The sequence below is a fragment of the Macrobrachium nipponense genome, chromosome 28 (genome assembly GCF_015104395.2).
Source record: "Macrobrachium nipponense isolate FS-2020 chromosome 28, ASM1510439v2, whole genome shotgun sequence".
In the NCBI taxonomy this organism is placed as follows: domain Eukaryota; kingdom Metazoa; phylum Arthropoda; class Malacostraca; order Decapoda; family Palaemonidae; genus Macrobrachium; species Macrobrachium nipponense.
The window spans coordinates 55,382,828-55,404,825 of NC_087217.1; the positions used below are offsets into that span (position 1 = coordinate 55,382,828).

Genomic DNA, 21,998 nt, shown 5'->3' on the forward strand with positions numbered 1-21,998 from the left:
CAGGAAGTACCTCCGCTTCATCCTCGACGGGACGTTGTACCAATTCAGGGCACTTTGCTTCGGTCTTTCAACCGCCCCACAGGTGTTCACGCGAGTGTTCACGCTGGTGTCTGCTTGGGCCCACTCGTCTGGGATACGTCCTCTGAGGTATCTCGACGACTGGTTAGTCCTGGCGAGCTCCCGCTCGCAGTTGCTACGGGACAGGGATTGACTTCTCGAGTTCTGCTGCAATCTGGGGATCGTGGTGAACTTCGAGAAGTCCGACCTCGAACCCAAGTAGAGGATGAAGTACCTGGGTATGCTGATCGACACAGTAGCAGGGCGAGTCTTCCCTGCAGACTCGCGGATCAGCAGATTCAGGGAGGCAGCCGACCGGTTCCTGTCTCGGCAGGAACAGTCAGCTCAGCAGTGGCAGGTCGTGATCAGCCACTTGTCGTCACTCGAGAAGTTAGTCCCTCACTGGCGTCTTCACCTGCGGTCTCTTCACTGGAGACTAAAGGAGAGTTGGTCACAGGCAGAGGACCCACCGTACTTCCCCGTGTCCCTCACGGAGGAGGTGAGGCAGGACCTAGCCTGGTGGCTGGACGACAGAAACCTCTTAAGAGGTGTGCCTCTCTGCACACACACACACACACCCCGGAGATGTTGCTGTTCTCAGACGTGTCCACCGAGGGATGGGGCACACACCTGGAGGAGTTGCTGACTGCAGGAGTGTGGGACCATCACGACAAGCACCTTCACATCAATGTCCAGGAGCTCAAGGTAGCGTTCCTCTCGCTCCAAGAGTTCCAGGATCGCTTGATGGGACACTCGGTGGTGTTGATGTGTGACAACACCACGGTAGTGGCATACGTCAACAAACAGGGGGCCCTAGTGTCCTTCCCGTTGCACCAGTTGACGCTGCAGGTGCACGAGTGGGCCGTGGCCCATTCGGTAGAGCTGTCAGCCCGCTACATTCCAGGCAAGAGGAACGTAGTAGCAGACAAGCTCAGCCGTCGGGATCAAGTGATAGGGACCGAATGGTCCCTACACTCAGACGTGGCGGAAAGGCTCTTCAACCTGTGGGGACGTCCAGTAGTGGATCTGTTCACCAACTGGCACAACAGGAAACTTCAGGTTTTCTTTTCAGCCGTGCCGGACCCATGGGCAGCTGCAGAGGACGCTCTTCAACACCCGTGGGACAACCTCTTCGCGTACGCCTTTCCCCCGTTCTGCCTGATTCGCAAGGTGATCAGGCGAGTGCTGGCTACCCCGAATCTCAGGATGATCCTTGTATCCAGACCTGCTGGCTCTGCTTGCAGAAGCACCAAGAGAGATTCCCCCTTGGCACAACCTTCTCGTCCAGCCACACGTAGAACGGTACCACCGGACAGTCCAGTCTCTACATTTTCACGGCTGGCTGTTATCCACCATCTCTTGCGAGCAAGAGGCTTTTCTCGCATAGCAGCAACAGAGATGGCTGGACACGTCAGACAATCCTCTGCAGCTGTGTACCAGGGAAAGTTGGCCGTCTTCTGTGGTTGGTGTCGTAGACGGGGTCTATCTCCTCTCAGAGCCACTCTTCAGCAGGTAGCGGATTTCCTCGTTTTTCTTTGCCGAGACAAGCTCCTCTCTGTCCCCACAGTCTTGAAACTGAGGGGAGTGGATATCTGATTCATTCGAGATCTCCTTGCTTATGAGGAGCTTTGAGAGGTCTTGCCCACCCAGGGAACTCAGGCCCCCGGGGTGGGATGTGACTCTCGTCCTTAGGAGCCTGACTCGAAGACCCTTCGAGCCACTCCGAGAGTCTTCAGACAGGGATCTGACCCTCAAGAGCCTCTTCTTGCTGGCCCTGGCATCGGCGAAGAGAGTAGGGGAACTTCATGGTCTTAACTTCGACGTAAAACATACCAGGGGATGGGGATCTGTGACGCTCTATTTCGTCCCGAACTTCGTAGCTAAGACTCAGAATCCTTCGGTCCCTGACGACCGGTTCGAGTCTTTCACAATCCCCTCCCTAATGGATTTCACCAACAACGATACGGATGAGATGCTGCTTTGCCCTGTGAGGGCGCTAGGGCGCTATCTGAAGAGAACTCGGCACCTCAGGCCTGAGTGTCCGACGCCTCTTCGTTAGCACCATTGTGACCAAGAAAGAAGTATCCAAGAACACACTTTCTTTCTGGCTGTGTGAGGTGATCAGGAGGGCGTACGAAGCTGATGGTAGTGATGACATCCGTACCCTTCGTCCGAGAGCCCACAATGTCAGAGGTATTGGTCCTTCCCTTGCGTTCCACAAGAACTTCTCCTTGGCGCAGGTTCTGAAGGCAGGGGTCTGGTCTAACCAGACCACCTTCACGTCCTTCTACCTTCGGGATATTGCCCACAGGTCTTTGGACACTTTTTCCTTGGGACCTGTGGTGGCTGCTCTACACGTTGTGTAGCTTACCCCAGCACCCGAGCGGACAGAACAGCATCGAATCCTGGTGTGACTGATGAATGGATGAGTGAATGAGAGAGTGACTGGCTTCTCTTCCCCATCTTTTTCTCCCCCTCTACCTGTGGGCAGAGGGACGCAGTCGTCACTTCGCTGGAGCAGGATAAGATGCAGGTGAGCTACTCGACTGAGCCCCATCCTATCCCTTTCATTAGGGATAGGAGCGAATATCCACCACTTCCCCCAACAAGGGTGGGGAAGCGGAAGCCAACAAGAGACAAACCCATGACTTTATATTGCCTCTTGCAATGGGAACAAGTTCTTGCTTGCTAGTTTTAAGAGTTACGCTTGCCTCCCTCTTATTACTTGGGTCCAGAGGTCTGACCATTGATCCTGCAGTACATACCCCAATCATTGGGCAAAGGCTAGGATCCCTCCCTCTGCTCTTACGACCAGGGAGGGAATCCAAGGTTGGGCGAACACCAGTCTGTTCTTAAGACTCAGATTCCTCCCACCAAGAAGTGAGTCTTCCTATTGTAAAGGACAGAGGGTTTGTATTCGTATCGGAACAAATGGCAATTTGTCGAAAATTGTATTTTCCTAACTATACAAACCTGAGGTTCTTTACACATAGTCCCACCTCATGCCACCCCTCACTTTGCATTTTTCCTGGCCCTAAAGCAAAAGTGATTCTTCACCTCCCAGTCGCGCGGCGCGCGCACTGTCGGACAGGCAGTTAACTACCGAACTCCCTTGTTCGAAGCTTATGACTTTTCCCGCTGCAGCTAGTTACCTTCCTATTGTAAAGGACCTCAGGTTTGTATAGTTAGGAAAAATGCAATTTTCGACAAATTGCCATTTTCGTCTACCTAAAACATGCTATCTGTACACGGGGAGGTCGGCGTTATATGGGGACTCGTGAAATTCAAGACTATGCAGCTGAGGGTTATCTGGAAGCTTATTTGCAGGGTAAAGGTCAAGAAATCACTGTTTATGATGTCTCCAGACAAGAGATTAGTAGTAATATATGTATTTTGTACTGTGAATACTATTTAATTCCAAGGGCAAAATTGACAGCGCCTCAGTGGTGTGGTTGTTATGGTGTTGGCATCCCACCTCGGTGGTCGCGAGTTCGATTCTCGGCCATTCCATAGAGGAGTGAGAGATGTATATTACTGGTGATAGAAGTTCACTCTTGACGTGGTTTGGAAGTCACGTAAAGCCATTGGTCCCGTTGCTGAATAACCATTGGTTCCATGCAACATAAAAACACCATACAAACAAAACAAAACATGGCAAAATTGACGGAAACAGGTTTAGTAGTCATTCATCCAAGTTCACAATCCATACAACTTTACAAAGGAGGCTGTCTATTTTGATGTGTAATTCTACTAAAACTAAATTGATTTTTCGACTTTAATCAAAGATGTCAGGAATATTACAGGTCTAACAGATGATGAAAAATTCAATATGCTGCTTGACAATAGACTAGAGAGGGAACAAGAAAGCATTGCAGAAAATTTAAATTTTGGTTTAGACTTGGGTCATTAATGAGTCCGTAACCTTTTGATTCAAGTTCATATTTATTCTGTAACTTTTTTTAAATATATAAGTCTGATAATTATTTATTTTGTATTGGTTTTACTTATCATCATTCTTAATTTGTTTACATCCATATTTGAACACTGAATTTTATTTGTATATTATCATTCACATTCATTATTAATCATATTAATTTATATATTTCATCTTCATTACGGCACTGAGTAATCCTGATAGGTTCCGGAGCTTGGTCTTCAAGACCTATATTTCATAATCAATCAATCCAGGAGATAAGTAAATCAAAACCTCCTTACTACTTCCTGAACAAAAATTTCAGCATAGAGAGAGAGAAAGAGAGAGAGAGGAAGCTGTACTAGAAGGTACTGGCAATATGTGATTTTGTATTTCTGCAATCATAACTCTGCCAAGCCATTTATATGATCTCCATGACATTCAACTTAATCAAAACATTAATCAAATGAATAGATAAAATTCAAGCATATCATATACTACAGAATAGTCACAAAGACTCGTTAGGTAATATTACCACACTAATTCATGAATTTCTTTCTTCCTCGGTTATGGAAAACTTATCAAAATCTACATTGGCAGCATCACAAAAGCCGCAGGAATTCTGAGAAGGGAAACATGAGGATTACCGATGAGTGAGAGGTACAAGATGCACGTAAAAATTTACTAATTGACGAATATGGCAGTCAACAGAAAACTGAATATTTGTTCAAAGGAGGTGTATTTTTAAAACAGATCTAAACGTGACAGAAGTATAGCATGATAATGACAGATCTATGGAATTTAGGCTATTAGGCCTGGTGCTGGGGCAATATGCATAGTCATTGAGCTATCTACCTGAAAGTGAATTTCCATCTTGGGAAATTGATTTCGCAGACCACTTGACTCGGGTCTACAAAGCACAAGACAACTTAAGTCACCAAGCGGCAATTTATAATATAATGATGGCCCTCTCTCCATCACAGTGTATAGAAAAAAAAAGGATCCTATGACCGAGACTTATCCAGTTGCCTGTGAGTTATATTGGTAGGAAACATTCGAAATATATATTGAAAAACTAATTCTCTTGTTATTAGAAGTTTTGATTTTTTGGCTAAACTAATTCTCTTGTTATTAGAAGTTTTGATTTTTTGGCTAAGTTATATATGTATTTTCTTTACACCAAATGGAAAAAAACATCATGGGTAGGGGGGAATATTTTTTTTTCACTTAATTTTAAAAATAGATTGTTCCTACACTATATACAAACCCTCTGTCCTTTACATTTACATAAGGAATTACTTTCGGCGTAGCTGGAATTATGGCCGTTAAATCCTTGAACAAGGTGGTTAGGCAGTAACTACCGTGTGGCAGGCGGGTAGGCTAGCCTGCCCGGATGTAAACACTCCACTTTGCTTTCGGCCGTCTTCCGATGAAGACGTGTGTTTGTGAGCTCTGGCTGACTGGTCGTTGATCTTTTTTCCCGGTGGGATCTTTCACGGCCTCGACGAGGACTTGGAAGAGTCGGAGGATGGTATCGGCTGTCTCCAGTCAGGTGCACGCTCAGCTCCACCCAGACGACGGACGCGACCGACCAGTCTTGGTGGTGGCAGACGCTTCGCCTGCCAGGCAAGAGTTTTGTAACCCTCTTCGAGGAAGCGTTCTCTCCACTGCTGCTCCCACAGGTCCCTCCGGACAGGTGCAGTTGGGCCATGTTGCCCCAACTCCGTCCTGGATGGAGGACCTGTCGGTTGTCCTGAGGAAGCTGGCAAAGAGAAAGCCTAGGAAGAAGAGGAAGGTGTCGTTGTCTTCTCTGTTGTCTTCTGCCACCTCTTCCCCTTCAACTTCCAAGGCCCCCCAGCCGAGGAAGAAGAAGGTGGCCTCGCCCCCTCTTAACCCTTAATCGCTGAGCCGAAAGTGTCTCCCATATGCCGGTGGTGTTCACGAGTGAGCGCCGAAGCGGAAATTTTTTTTTTTTTTTTTTTTTTTTCAAAAAATCATAGCACGTTTAATTTTCAAGATTAAGAGTTCATTTTTGGCTCCTTTTTTTTTGTCATTGCCTGAAGTTTAGTATGCAACCATCAGAAATGAAAAAAAATATCATTATCATATATAAATATTGGAATATATGACAGAGCAAAAAAAAATTTCATATATAATTGGTATACAAAGTGTGCTGTGAGCAAAACGGTTAAAGCTAATGAGTTAACCATTTTTTCGTTGTATTGTACACTAAGTTGCGATGATTTTGGTATATAACAAATTATAAAACAATCAAAGCAACACAGAAAATATTATCACAATATGATGCATAAATTCGTAACGCGCTGACGTAAAAAAAGTTGTTTTCAAAAATTCACCATAAATTGAAATATTGTCCTAGAGACTTCGTTTGTTGCAAAATGAAGGTAATTGATTGAAAATTACTAGGCCGTAAGTGTTGTAGCTTACAATTGCAGTTTTCGACCATTTCGGTCGAGTTAAAGTTGACCGAAGGTCGAATTTTTTCTGTGTATCGTTATTTATATGAAAATATTTCAAAACTGATAAAAACTACATCCATGGATTGTTTTTTGTTTTATTCTACATGAAATTGCGCACATTTTCATATATAAAACTTTATGTAACGGCTAATATAAAAAGGTGCAAACATTACGAGAATCGGTTGAAAAAATTCCTGATTTTTTCGGAAGAGTTACTGCGTGGATGTAGATAAAAGTGTTTTTTCAAAAATTCACCATAAATTGAAATATTGTGCTAGAGACTTCCAATTTGTTGTAAAATGAAGGTAAATGATGAATATTACTAGAATGTAAGAGTTTTAGCTTACAATAGCGGTTTTCGACCATTTCGATCAAGTCAAAGTTGACCGAAGGTTGAAATTTTGGCACCGTTATTTATATGAAAATATTTCAAAACTAATAAAATCTACAACCATGGGTTGTTTTTTGTTGTATTCTACATGAAACTGCGCACATTTTCATATGTAAAACTTTGTAACGGCTAATATAAGACGGTGCAAACATTACGACTTTCAGACAAAAAAATTTCTGATTTTTTTCGGAAGAGTTACCGCGTGGACGTAAGGAAAGTTTTTTTTCTCTCTCTCTCTCTCTCTCTCTCTCTCTCCAAAAATTCACCATAAATCGAAATATTGTGCTAGAGACTTCCAATTTGTTGCAAAATAAAGATAAATGATTGAATATTACTAGAATGTAAGTGTTCTAGTTTACAATTACGTTTTTCGACCATTTCGATCAAGTCAAAGTTGACCGAAGGTTGAAATTTTGGCACATCGTTATTTATATGAAAATATTTCAAAACTGATAAAAGCTATAACCATGGGTTGTTTTTTGTTATATTCTACATGAAATTGTGCACATTTCCATATGTAAAACTTGTAACGGCTAATATAAAACTGTGCAAACATTACGACAATTGGACAAAAATTTATGATTTTTTCGGAAGATTTACCGCGCGGACAAAGGGAAAAAGTGTTTTTCATAAATTCTCCATAAATCGAAATATGGAGGTAAATGATTGAATATTACTAGAATAGTATAAAATTTTTAGCTTACAATTGCATTTTTCTACCATTTCGGTAGAATCAAAGTCGACTGAAGGTTGAAATTTTGGCACTTATCGTTATTTATATGAAAATATTTCAAAACTGATAAAAGCTACAACCAGGGGTTGTTTTTTGTTGTATTCTACATGAAATTGTGCACATTTTCATATTTAAAACTATGTAATGGCTAATATAAAATGGTGCAAAAATTATGTCAAAGTGAGGAAATAATTTCCGAGATGTGTCGCTGATGCTTTTTAGTGAGAGAAGAAAGAAATTTGCGCTTGCGCGCCTGGGCAACGATTGTAAACAAAACAACAGCTTGATCTGTGAACTTCCAGCATCCCTCAAGGTGCTTGATACAAAAGTTTTCGCCAAGTAGGCCTATAACTATTTTTCCGCGAATTTTTAAAAAAACTTTTTTGCGTCTATGTTTCATACGTCAATTTGGCACCCAACAGAATTTTCGTCGACGTTTAATACGTCCAATTGGTGTTTAAGAAGTCGCACAGAGACTTCTAAGGGTCTGTCTCGCTCCGGTGAGACAGGTGGGTCTTCCGCTGGTCCTCACGGGCCCGTCTCTCCTTCCCCAGGGAAGAAGAAGACGGGGACGGTAGGGGTACTGGCTACCGCTGGTACCTCTGCTCCCGGCTCCAGAGGTTCCACCTCCGGACTGTAAACCGTCTCAGCCACTCGCTTGCGAGCATCACTGAGTGTACGGTCACCTACAGGTGACTGTGCAGCCAAAGTCCAGACTGCTGAGTACGCTCACCGTGTCAGGCATGGAGCGGAAGGATGGTAAGAGTTGCTCAGGTGACTCTTACCAGACTGGCGATCGCTCGCGCAGCGATTGTCCGGTATCCACAGTGCCCAGGGTTGACGTGACGTTCCTACCAGACCGTTCACGTAGTGAGGCTGGGAAGAGGTCCCCCTGGTCACCGGGTCCAGCCTCGCTTGGACCTGGCCCGGCCTTGCCCTGGCCTGGTCACCAGGTCCAGCCAGGCTAGACCTGGTACCATGGCACGTCGAGAGGACAGTGCTCGCTCTCACCGCGTTAGTGGACACTACCAGTCACCCAACCGTCGCTCCCACCGGGACCGGACGGCTCGCACGACTGGTGGCAGCTCCCCTGATGCACGAGACCGATGCTACCGTCCTTGGTCCAGCGCTTCTCCGCAAGGAGACCACTGATCCAGGCCTGCAGCTCGATCGCCACCATGGGTTGGTGATCGCCTGCAGTCCTCCCAGCCTACTGGTTCTGCTGGTAGGCAGGGCAGGAGTGCTCGTAGCAGCTCCCCTGACGAATGAGACTGACGCTCCGTCCTTTGTCCAGCGCTTCTCCGCAAGGAGACCGCTGGTCCAGACCTGCAGCTCGATCACCACCGTGGGTTGGCGATCACCTGCAGTCCTCCCAGCCTACTAGTTCTGCTAGTAGGCAGGGTAGGAGTGTCAGGTCTCCCTCACCTGTCCCTTCAACCTCCTCAGGCTACACCGGGAGGAACGAGGCGAACAGGAGTGATCGTGATGAATGCACTTCTTATGGTCTGGCTACAAGCCTGGTTCAGTCTTGGGACCAAACAGAGCTTACGTTCAAGTGGTTGGAGGAGATCGTGGGGGGCTGGTTAGGACGATGACACTTTCCTAGACTCACAGAGTGACCATCACCACTGTTCATGTGACAGTCCCGCTGGATCGTGCACGCAGAGACCGGTGTGGGCTCCCCCTTTGGTCCTCTTGAGAGGTTTCGGCCCCGACCAAGGACTGGGATGCCTCGGAGGACGGTATCGGCTCTCTCCTGTCAGGTGCACGATCAGCCCCACCCAGACGACGGTCACGGTGGCGGCAGACGTTTCGCCCACAGTACGAGTTTCATAACCCTCCCTGGGAAAATGTTTTCTCCAGACGGTAACATTTTCCTAGACACGGAGCGGCCATCACCGCAGGTTGATGGCTGCCCGTAACTTGCTTCTCCAACTGCTAGTTCCTATGGCTGCGGCAGGAATGGGAGGGATCCTGCAGAGCGTTCTCTGTAGGATTCTGCGTCAGGGACTGTGTTCCTGGAGGGACCTTCGGGTCCCACCGGACGTAAGTCCCTGTCATTGAGGAAGGATCTTGCCCATTCCTCCTCGATTTCTACGGGAATCAGGAGGACCACCACTTGATAATCGTCTGAGGAAATTTGGGGGGTTTCGCCGAGCTCTTAAAATTCTTCGGAGTTTCTAGCACTCTCCGAGTGTTTTTGTCTTCTCCGATCTGCAAACACTTGGGCGAGACCATGGTCCAGAGTGTGGGCGAGACAATTCCTGATAATTGTGACTACGATAATCAGGAATCTCTCCGAATGCTCAAATTCCTGGAATTTCTAGCATTCGAAGGAAGTACTGCTGCTGAAGGAAGAATATCTCGGGAGGGGCTCAGCCTGGATGGACCTGACGGTCCGTCGCCTCAGTAGGCGGTCAACCCCGGGATAGAGAACGGGCAATAACGTCAATCCTCCCCTATATATATATATATATATATATAATCTATAATATATTATATATAATATTATATATATAGATATTCTATATATTATATATATATATATATATATATATATATATATTATATATATATATAAGATTTTTTTTTTTGTCCTTTACTTCTTGGTTATTCCAGAATGAAACAAGGAAATAAGAGGAATTCAGTGGAGTTTACTCCTCAGAATTCGAACCCAAGAGACACTGTTTTTGGTTCAATCCTAGGATTTTACAGAACATACGTCAATCCGTTCAGGATGGATAGCACCGAGAGTTTGAATGCCTCTCCAGTGCTACTGTTTTGGGAACATCCAGTTCGGCTTGAACTAGTCGTCTTCGGTATCCTGTTATCACCCTAGAAGTCTTCCTTCGGGAAAACTTCACCTTCGCTCTCTTCAGTAGAGAATGAAGGAGGTTGGCTTCCAGTCCTAATTCTTGTTCCTCGAATGGAAGAGAATTTAGGCTGGAGGTCTATGTACGGGAACCTACAAATATACTACGATTATTTCTCTCGCGACACGCTTCTGTTATCAGTTGAATTGTCCGAGGTGTAGGCACATATACTGTAGTTAATTCTACGGGTATATGACCAAAACGAATAGTATCTTCTAAATTGAACTACAACTCGGGACCGCCTTGCAAGCCTCCCAAGAGTTACCAGTTTCAATTTTGAGGTACTAGTGGTATTGTTTACAACAACAACACCACAGCGTTTGCATTCACTGAAATCTGTTTCGGTTAAAGTACAAATGCTCGAGCGTATTTTCTTGCCCTCGATGGTTCTAGCCAAACGCATTCCTTCATGGAATGGATTACCTGGCAACTCAGGATGACAAGTGAGCGAGAGCTAGCAGTGTCCGGGCTGCCTGCCAACCCTGCCTGCCGCAATAGTTTGGTCGGCTTTTGTCTCTCCTCCTCTGCGATGATTGACTAACGAATCAAATCTCTGCCCGGCAATCACAAACTTAGGTCTCTGGTTGGCTGGAATTCTTGCATACGTGTATGGCCATCTCTACTGCATTGCCTTTTGCCGTTGCGAGAATTTTCAGACAGAAATATCTCACTAGACTCGTTATCATCATTCTGTTTACCTCACGGTAACAGAAGTCTGTAGCCTAGTATTCCTCTTCATCACACCTGCCGCTGCGATGATGCAGAATGATTTCTTCAAACATCTGAGTTTGTCTTCTAAATACATCTTGTAATTCGTAGGTGTGCAATTATTCTTCTTTCACCCCAAATTGTAGATGAATAACTGAAGACTTCGCCTGTTCTCCGCCCTGCCAGCTCTACTTCCAAGTAATAGAAATGTCCTCCCTGATCCAGCACATGTGTTTTCATTACTGAAAGGCGCTCCGCTTTCGTTGCAAACTCTGACTAATCACCGAACAGCAATGAAATAGCGGTTTAGCGTTTTCAGTCCTTTGTAAAACAACAGGGATTAAAGCCATCTTCACTGGTCGGTGTCATCGACGGGACTTTCTACGTTCAGAATTTTGAGAGTTAACTTCTTTCGATTCAACTGTGAAGACGTAGGTCCGCATTCACCTTAGCTTTTCACTGGCATATGGTATTATTTCTCCTTAGTTGAGATTCAGCTACTATGAGAACTTCTGTCTTGCCATGGGGGACCTCGGTTCTAGAAGGCAATTGACTATCGTTCTGATGGGCAGATGCCTTGAGAGAATCATCTCGTCTCCCAACAACAATGGCGAACAAGATAGATTATTTGTATGGTTTCTCGGCATAACCCTTGACTGCTCGCCTCACACTGAGCGCAGTCAGTCGGCAGCTGTTGAAGAGTCCGAGACCATCATGAGCTACGCTGTGGACTTTGTATTGGTTGATCCAGATCAGTCATTACTTTGCCCTATTGGCGTGTTCCTGTACCCATAAGGATCGACACCCACCATTCAGTGTCAGTGTCTTTATCCGCTGCGGAATATTACAAGAGCGTGAGAGACTTCTCTGCAGTTGGATAGTCAAGTGGATGGGTACTTGTCATCACTTTGAAGAATATGTCTGACAGGAAGATAGATAAAGTGATTGCGACCATATTCATCTTTCCCTTCGGGCCTGCCCACAGGTCCTTGGAACCTCATTTCCTTGGACCAGTGGTGGATGCTTGCAGGTTGTGTTTGCTTATCCAGCTCCTTCAAGAGGACAAGTTGCATCTCGCCTATGGTGTGCTATTCTAAAGGTAAGAAGGATGTGAGAGTGACTGGCCTCTCCACCTTCCCCACCTCGTCCTTCCACTCCTCTTCCTTCGGGTTGAGGATAGGACTCGAACTTACACTGGCTGGTCGGACGATTGGTGCGGTAAGCTTATACATAAAGCATCCTTTTTATGCTTCTTATCAGATCCTTCCTCTAGCAAGGGGAGGAAGGAGACTGGCAATAATGCAAACCCTTTCCAGAACTTTGCATTAATGTCTTGGACTCTAAATGTCTCCGACTCTAAATATTCTTCACAGCCCATTTTCGGATGAGTTACGATTCCTCACTCATTTCGAAAAGGACCAGAAGTCTGACTCTTGATCATGCAGCTCCTATACTCCGATCAAGTTGTCGTTGTCAGAGGCAGGGCACTCCTCCTTGCTCTTACGACCAGGAGGAGTAGCTTAGGTGTGTAGAATTCCAGTCAATTCTAGAGGCTCACTCAGATTCCTCCCACCAATCAGTGAGTCTTCCTTATGTAAAGGACTGAGGGTTTGTATATCGTGTAGGAACAAGTCACAATTTTTGGAGTAAAGTGTATTTTTCCTAACTATACAAACCTTAGTTCATTTACATATATGCCCACCTCATGCCACCCCTCAATCTGAACCTAGGCCGAAAGGAAAGTGGAGTGTTTACATCCGGGCAGGCTAGCCTTCCCCACCTGCCACACGGTAGTTACTGCCTAACCACCTTGTTCAAGAATTTAACAGCCGTAATTCCAGCTACGCCAAAAGTAATTCCTTATGTAAAGGACCTCAGGTTTGTATAGTTAGGAAAAATACAATTTACTTCCAAAAATTGTGATTTTCTATTGTTGATTTCATGAAGGAAATTAACAGCAAAGATGAGCCATCAAAAAAATAAAATTGAAAGAAACCTCAATGAGGGCAAGCCTAGATCATTACAAAATGTTGTCTTACAAATAGGTTCCCAGAGTGTAGAGTATTTTATTCTCCTTTTTGACTTTAGGGCCAATATGGAAATTCTTATCTTAGGTCTTGTCACATGTTTCAGTGAAATGAAACCCGAGATGTTATGTATCGAAAAGACGAAAGTGATCCCCCCCACCCCCAACTTTTTTTTTAACAAATGTTTCAAAGATTGCTAGTGGATGGTAGAAACAGTAGTGCTAGGGTTTGCATATACTAGAAACCTACAGTCCAAAGGCATGCCCCCCCCCCCTTAACAACCCATGTTCAATCAATCATTTAATATTGTATTTCTGCTTCTATGGCTTAGTAAGTAAATAACTTCAAATTTCCTGAGTTGGTTCGGCAGCGTACGCAATTCAGCGTTCATGCTTTATATATACGTATATATATATATATATATATATATATATATATATATATATATATATATATATATATATATATATAATTTATTTAGATAGATAACCTTTGAGTCCTTTTTAGTAGGAAAACAGAGACAAGTGTTTAGGCATTTGAAGTTCATTTAAAGTAATGTCCAATGGTATGGGTTTGAGAATTAAATGGACAAGACTGTTTGGATCCTCTGGAGGTCTTTCGACTCTTTCTTTACCGTTGAACTACTTCGTGCCTGCATACCTGTTACCCTTATTCAGATGGACTTCATCTGAGCATACTTTTAGAAATTACATTTGTATGTCAAGTTTAGATCTCATATATTTAGGAGGGGAAAACATCCCACTCCACTAGATTTAGTCATGTAGCTCCACTAAGTATTAACTCTGGGGTTTAAAGCATTAAAAATTTTAAGAGTTATGAAAGAGACCATTACTGAAATGCTAAGAACTGTGCTAAATTTTTTTTTGTATAAAGTTGAACGTTCACCTTACATGAAAGTAACGGTGGTGATGTATGATTATTAGGAAATAGATACGATTTTTACAGAGATTGTTGTTATCCCAATTTTCATAATGTGTATTTTTTTTTGGAGCTTGTGATATCAATATTATCCTTTTAATAAAACTTTATTATTTGATGTTGCTTGTTTTTTTACAAGGGATTTATTAGATAAATTTGATGAAAACAAACTGTCATTGAGATACCTATAGCCGATCACTTTCTTTATAACAAAGCAACAGTCCCAGGTAAATGCCCACTGCAGTATTGCAATGATGATCTCAGTTTTGGCTTTCCAATAGCCATATGCTGTGCATCGAAATTCATGGAGGGAACTGTACAAGGCTTCAATGGTTCACTTTTAACATTGGTCAGGGATCACTCCTGGAATTTTTAACATTGGTCAGGGATCACTCCTGGACTACTTGATGCATGGTTCAGTAGTGAAATAAGTTTGCTCCTTCCTGTAGGTGACAAGAGAAGTCTGGTGATCATATTTATATAGGATTGAGGGCATCCTCACTTGTATTTATATCAGTATGACATTACACCTCTTCTCAGTGCATGTCAGGGCGGGGTTACAGGTTTGTTCCGATTTTTTTTTTTTTTTCTTATCTTAATCTATACTATACCAGTGCTGTATGTATACTCGCATATCATGCAACTTTTGAAGACCTAATTTTGGAGCAAATTTTAAGGGGGTTGTATCATACATTAGATATAAAATTAGCATATTTAATATTCACATACTAGCTTTGTTTGATGAAATAAACATCTTTTCCATGGATATTGATATTTTCACTTGATTTCATCAGAATACTACAAGCTTTATATATTTATATTTTATTGGAGTGAACACAGTAAAATTTCTATTTTCATGCCAAATAGTTTTGATTAAAACATGTTTCTCAGATTTTGTTTACGGCCGAGTTTGATGGTGCTGTACCAAAGTTTCCATGTTGGCGATGCAAAATAATAGTCGTTAGCAGATGAACATTCTTTCCTCAGCTTCAGCTACAACTAGCAGCTTAAATTTAGCAGTGTGCACCCTTGCCGATCTTTTCTCCATAGCAAATGAGGATATAGTAATGTAAAAATATATCAGTTGTATTGTATTTAAAGTCATTTGTAACACAAGTAATTTTTCACTATAATACGATGGTTGAAATGCAAGCAGACCGCTGTAGTTATCGGATTCGGTTCATAGCAAATCACCTGTTTCTGGCTGTATGCGTTTACACAAGAAGTATAACATTACTGATGATAGTTTTAGCTTTCTCTTTTAATCTTTTAACTTAACTAGAAGATGGGAGAGATAAAGAGATGGAGGAAAAGGGGAACTTGAAGATGGGAGGAAAAGGGGTTAGCCTAAATAGAAAATGCGATAGATAAACAGGAGGAAAAGGGTTAGCCTATTGTAATTTGGTCTAAAAAATTTAACTCGTTACATGAGATACATTACCAAATCATTGTTTTAGGGTGAAAATTTGGGGGTTGCATGATATGCGAGATTGCAGCTTACAAGAGTATTTAAATATACAGTGGACCCCCCATATTTGCGTTCTCCGGATTTGCATACTCACACATTCGTGGATTTCTCTCTGGAACATTTCCCAGCATTATTTGCGGTATTTTCTGAGAAATCTCCACAAATCCCCCCCCCCCCCTTTTTTTTTTTTTTTTTTTTTTTATCGATTCATCATAAAGTGCACCTTTTTTATATAAAACTTAAAAAAACCAGTATAAAAATTTTTAGTGGGTTTTTCTTGAGTTAAATTTAACTAACAAAAAAGGAGGTTTTAATAATTTTTATAGGGCTTCCAACTATTCGCAGGTTCTAACTATTCACGGGGGGTATGTTACACATCCCCCGCGAATACAGGGGACCACTGTATAAGATATATATATATATATTACCTAAGTACTTACTGCTGCACATTGTTGTGACAGATACACGTGTTTTCAGGAAATGAAATTGTTTAGCTTGAATTTGAATAAAATTTTAGAGATGGTCAGATTTTTGGCCAAAATTTATGGCTTATGGTACTCGTACCGTTAACCCTTAATGGACGGGAACCATCATATGCATATCGATAAGTTTTGGATGGTGGATAGGCTAACTCATGTTTTAATATTATTGGCCATAAAACTTGGACGAAATTTAGTGGGAAAGAAGTTCAAAGCACTTCAATTGGCCATAATTGACTAATCGCAACTGGGGTAGCTCAGCTAAGGACAGAGGGAGGCAGGGAGCTCTATATGCTTCTTGACGATGTAGGAATGTATTGCCCACCTATATCCATGACATCTTTATATTTATTTGCCCATAAACGTACCCAGGGATATCTGTGGGTTTTAGTTCTTATCTTTTATGATAGTATATCATGTCTAATTGTAATTTTGCAATGAAATGTTTTTAAAAATGTATACGGAAAAAAAATTACTGCATCTCGTAAATATTATACAACAAATATATGTGGAATTTGTTACTGATTTTATAACTTGGTAAAATTTACGAGTGTCCTGTAGAGGAGGCCGCACACAGGGTTGTATTAAATAGTCACTTTCAACTTCCCTTGGAGGGTAGGGGAAAATGTTTAGATTTTTTTTTTTTTTCACCATGTGCATTTGCATATTTTCCCCTCTATTGAATTTTTTTTTTTTTTTTTTAACTGGCCAACCTGAAAGATTGCCTGGTCTGGGGATGTACATATATTTTTAGCCCGTCCCTGAAGGATTATTGTCCATCCAGTGACTTGTTTTTTTTTTCTCCTCCATATAAGACATGATGCACCATGGAATAGATGAAATTTGTACAAATAACAGATTCTGCGTATGTTTACTTGGTATACTTACCTTTTGAAAAGTGCATTATTATATTATTAGGTAGTTTAGCCTGACCACTGAGTTAATTTATGTAGCTCTCACAGGGCTGGTGCAAAGGATTCGTCTTTATTAATAGAAATATATTGCTCACAGGGTTTGCATTCATAGGAAAATGATAAATTTGTGCAAATTTTTAATTAAACCGGAAATTTGTTAATTTCGATGTCTTCAGTATTCCTTCTTGTTGCATACTAGTTAAGGACTATCTTCTATGGTGTTGGCACACTTCAGTCAAATTCATTTTTGCAGTCAAATTCATTTTTGTTCCTATTGGAATACAAACCACCGCCTTTTATGTTGAAGTAGTATTCGTCAGCACAAGCTGAAATTGGTCATTACCACTAGGTAACAAAGAGGTTAAATCTGAGGTAAGCTGATGAGTTTGGACCCACTTACATGGTTTACTTTGTTTCCTTTTCTAGGTGATTGTTAGTTCTGGCATCCTAATATGTAGTTTTCTTTAACAGACACCACTTCCTCACCCAATTGTGATAAACTTAGGAGAATTTGGAGCTCACACACAAACTGCAGGTAGATGCTTTTGCATGCTTATAGGTGCAATAGCAGCAAGATTCCTGTCAAACTCGTGTCAGTAAGCTCAGATAAGCGACAGCACTGTTCCTATTGCAACTTAACAGCCAGCTTGGCTTTAGCAAGCTTTTCTTGGATTATGAGCTTCTCCAAGAAAAGCTTGCCAAAGCCAAGCTTTTCTTGGAGAAGCTCATATTGCATGGGTGCTTCCACCAACTCCCACTTCATTGATGATAGAAGCAGTGGTCAGCCTTCTGTGGCCTTACCAGCTTGTACCCATGAGCCAGGAAATGAGGAAATGGGCAGAACCTCCTGGTCGGAGTTCCTGTGAACTTCCCATCTCTGAAGGGGCTACTGTTCTTGGATGCAACAAAGGCTCACACTTAGGTCTCTGCCTCAGGTTTGTGGACATGGGATGAATCACTTTGATGTAGTCCTGTAAGTATTCGAAGTTAGTGTAATGGGTCACCCGGTAGGTTGATGATTGACAATCATGACCTTAGTGACTTGTCAGCCAGGAGGAAATAGTGAATTTGTATACTTTTCCACTATTCAGTGGATCAACCAATTGTTTGTCACGGGCAGTCCTGGTAGCTGCTTGTTGACTCAATTCTAATTAGTATCCCGATCTGCTAATGCTTTGGCCAAGACACCCAAAGATTTCCTTTGGCCCACTTCTCTATCAGCCATGCATTTTGAGAACATATTCCAGTTAGTGCACCATCTTCACCAACTGCCTTGTGCGAGATCTTCTGACTTTAGGGTACGGACCTCTCTTCCTCAGAGAGAGAGAGAGAGAGAGAGAGAGAGAGAGAGAGAGAGAGAGACCAGCCCACCTTAGGAGTAGTTGGTTGCTCAAACAGTTGTCTATCTTCAGTCTTCTTAAGGACAAAAAAGCATTTTGCCCAAAGTATTCATATGGCTTACTGTTGGAGAGGTTGAATGGTTGAGTAAATGGCTCCAACTCCTACTTTCTACTTTCATAAGGTAGCAGCCAGGTCAAGAGCATAATGGATAGAATAGACTTCCCAATTGGTACCCTATCTTAGGAGCTTTGGTGTATAAAATTACCCCATTCACCCTTTACTTTTAATGGGGTTAGTGAGAGTGCATTTTCTTTTAATAGGGTTAATGAGTGTGTTAGTGGTTAAGATAGCAGCCAGGTCAAGAGCACTTTCACCAACCCTAATAAAAGTAAAGGGTGAATGGGGTAATCTTATACACAGAGATAGGGTACCAATTTATGATTGGCCCAGATTTTAACTGACTTCTTACTTATGGTCCCCTTTCTGTAGGGCAACACTTAGTTCTCCAATAAATTTCCTAGAGGCCAAACATATTTCACTCTGGCTCAGTGCCTTATCAAATCCTACATCCCCTTGCTATTTGTAATGGAGGTTACAGGAGTCAGGTGTGTCTACTGAAGATTCAACTTGAGTCAGTTGAAACTACTCTTCCACCTAACGAGAGTCCTACACTCAAAAAAAGAAAAAAAAAGTTCTGGTTTTTATTCATGTAGGAAAAAATCACAGATTTTAATTCTTAAAAGTAATTATATTTTACCTTCTGCTTCCAGTTAACCACGTTGACCAATTCCAGTTTATGCCGAGGAATACTCATATATAAAAGGGTGTAGTTTGTATACTTACGAAAAATACAAATGGCTTAGATTTTCTTTAACATGTTTAGTTTAATGCTTACTGCATTAATTATTTTGCAAAGTGCTGTTAAAGCAAATTTTGTTCCAGGACTACGACTGCGTGGTAAAGAAAAAGGTTTGCCTATGGCTCCTCGGGGGAAGAAGAAGTAGGCAGCGGTCCACCTCACTGCCACTACAAATCTGAAGGCCATGAAAATAATCGGGTTATGTTCCACCATTAGAGAATTGTTTACAAAAAACATATTTTGATTTAACATTCAAACTGTATACCTGACAAACTTATTAAGTTTTATCTTGTAGTTCAAGTCAATTTCCCCCCTTACAAATTAGCAAAGGAGAAGGTTGTTAATGAAAAGAACCAAGATAGACAACAAATGTCAGTTTGTGTAATACAGCATTGTCTTGTGCGTGTTATGTTTGGGAAAATGTTTCACACATGCATTATTTGCTTTCATCATGTATGCTACTGTTTTCCTGGAGTATGTTTTTAGTTGTCTTATTTCTGTTTACCATACCAAGTCTTTCTATGCAGCATATAGTTCAAGCCAAGTTTTGCACTGACAAAGCAGCCTTTACCTTTTATTGGCAACGTGTTAGTGACATTGCATTATTATTGGTTGGACTTTGTTTGATACTCTGCATAAAATGTTAACTTTTTTCAATTTTCTATGGTAATATGCTGAATAATAAGGATTACCGTTAAAGTAGTTACTATTTGTTTCCTTTACCTTTTTCAAGAATCTAAATTTTAATATTAACAGCAACCCAGTTGTGATGTATATGTTACATGTAAACTATTTTATATGAAATGTCTTTCTTTCAACACCACCTTCAATATGGCTTTTAAAAGTTGATTATCCATTTTCAATAGAACAAATGGGAATCTAACCCATTTGTTTTACTTGCATCTTTATTTTAATGTAAACATATTGCCATTTATTCTTTACAGTTTATGATTAAAATTAAATTCCCTAATAATTTATCAGTAACTTTGAGAGTATGATTTTAGTAACTGCCAATTAAAACTTTAGACTTTCAACTGAATTGTAACAAAATATATATTATAAACAACTTAACAGATGTAAAACTAACTACATTTCTTGTATTTTCTATTGTACACATAATTTCTGCATATTTAAAGTCATGAAAATTTCATGCAAGATTAAATGCTAGTCTTGATGCTTGGATTACTGACTTCACACATCAGCAGTGCATACTCTGTGATTCTTAATATACTCTATACTGTACAAGTAACTATATAATACATATATATAAATAACTGGTCAAAATAACTTAGGCACCTTAAATACTGTACATTAGTTCTCTCCAGGAGCCACTAATTCATATTTGTCTGTGGGTCCCTCTTGTAAAAGTCGATATAGCAGCTGTTTTGGTGAAAATTTGCGGGAAATCACCAAAAAACGATTTTCACCTTTACCATGGCTGTGACTCTTCAATTTCATTGTTCGTGCCATTCTGAAATTAAGCAAGATGATGCAACAGTCAATATTAATAAAAAAATTTCATTAAGAGAAACTAATGGTTATACATACTGTGATCAAAGCATGATAAACAGGTGTTAAATGCATTTTCTAATTGAAGGCTACTGTACTGCACTTTATGCTGCTTACCACAAGCTTCAAAAATTTATTATCTATCTTCCATGATCTCACCTGCTGTTACAATACCAGGAAACACAACTGTAACAGGAGTACTTATTGCAATTGATCATGTTCTTTAGGTATCAACCTTTCCCTAGCCAGCCAAAAAAGTAAATATAAGGAACCTGCACAATGAAAATATAAAGAAAAAGTGAATGTAGTAGAGGACCATCTGCAATAACAAATAATATGATAAAAGCAGGAAGAAAACCAGAATATGAACACCTGACAGTGTAAGAGTCATCCATGAGGTTCCTAGAATATGAAAACATGATAGCATAAGAATCATCCATAAGGTTACTATAATATGAAAACCTGACAGTGTAAAGTCGTCCATGAGGTTACTAGAATGTGAAAACCTGACAGTGAAGAGTGGGTAAAGAGCCTCAGCATAGTAGGAAATTGAAATGTACTGCAAAATTACAAAAGAATAAGCCTACTTGATCATGCTATGAAAATAATGGACAAGCTGCATAAAAAATTAATAAAAAATTGGTAACTAAGTTTGGCTTCAAGCTGGAGATATCAACAGAATGTCTTGTCTTCATACTAAGAAAACTACAGAAAACTTACCATGTGAAAATAGTGATATACCACATATTTGGGGTTTTTGAAGAGGCACTTGATAATGAAACTGATACCACTAGATCTAATGAAGAAAGTGCCAGTATATCAGAAGAATTGAAAATATATCCTGGCATCAATCAAAGACTGGCATTGATTCTTTCGCTGTATATTATAGTATTGGAAGAGTGAGGAGTAAAATCACTATGCACAAAACCACGCTTAGTGACTGAAAAGGAAGCCAAGGAAAAAGTAAAAAACAGAAAAGTGGTTGTTGTGGGAATGGTGTAAAGTGTAAACTCCATAATACAAAGTATAACAGCTGCTGTTAGAACTGATGCTAAGGATTACAAATTATGTATACACAGAATAAGACTTCTGATGCCCAAAATCCATTACAAAAGGAAATGAGGAAAAACAGGTGCTGAAAACTTGCGACAGATGGGCCAGAGTTGAAAGAAGCACTGCATATCTATTACCTTATGGCCAGACTCTGGACTGTGAAGCAAGAGTTAAGAGAATGGTCGCTGCAACGTGGATGAGATGGAGAGTTAGCTAGACTACTAATATGACATGGAAAGATGAGATTTTGAAAA

General features: G+C 41.4%; 2 protein-coding genes across 6 annotated transcripts in view; one reads left to right on the forward strand and one right to left on the reverse strand.

The window, feature by feature from the left end:
- LOC135201750 (endothelial differentiation-related factor 1-like) overlaps nucleotides 1-19,888 on the forward strand; it is a 40,483-nt gene extending 20,595 nt beyond the window's left edge. For both annotated transcript variants that reach the window (XM_064230973.1, XM_064230972.1), the window contains one exon: nucleotides 19,266-19,888. Coding sequence is in view for 1 of the 2 variants with exons in the window: in XM_064230972.1 (XP_064087042.1) it covers nucleotides 19,266-19,327 (62 nt within the window). In the remaining variant the exon portion in view is untranslated. The remainder of the gene's footprint in view (nucleotides 1-19,265) is intronic.
- A 143-nt stretch (nucleotides 19,889-20,031) lies between these two features.
- The window catches only part of LOC135201749 (uncharacterized), a 76,485-nt gene continuing 74,518 nt past the window's right edge, over nucleotides 20,032-21,998 (reverse strand). For all 4 annotated transcript variants that reach the window (XM_064230970.1, XM_064230969.1, XM_064230968.1 and 1 more), the window contains exon 9: nucleotides 20,032-20,653. In XM_064230970.1, coding sequence (XP_064087040.1) covers nucleotides 20,494-20,653 — 160 coding nt within the window. In that variant the 3' untranslated portion in view covers nucleotides 20,032-20,493. The remainder of the gene's footprint in view (nucleotides 20,654-21,998) is intronic.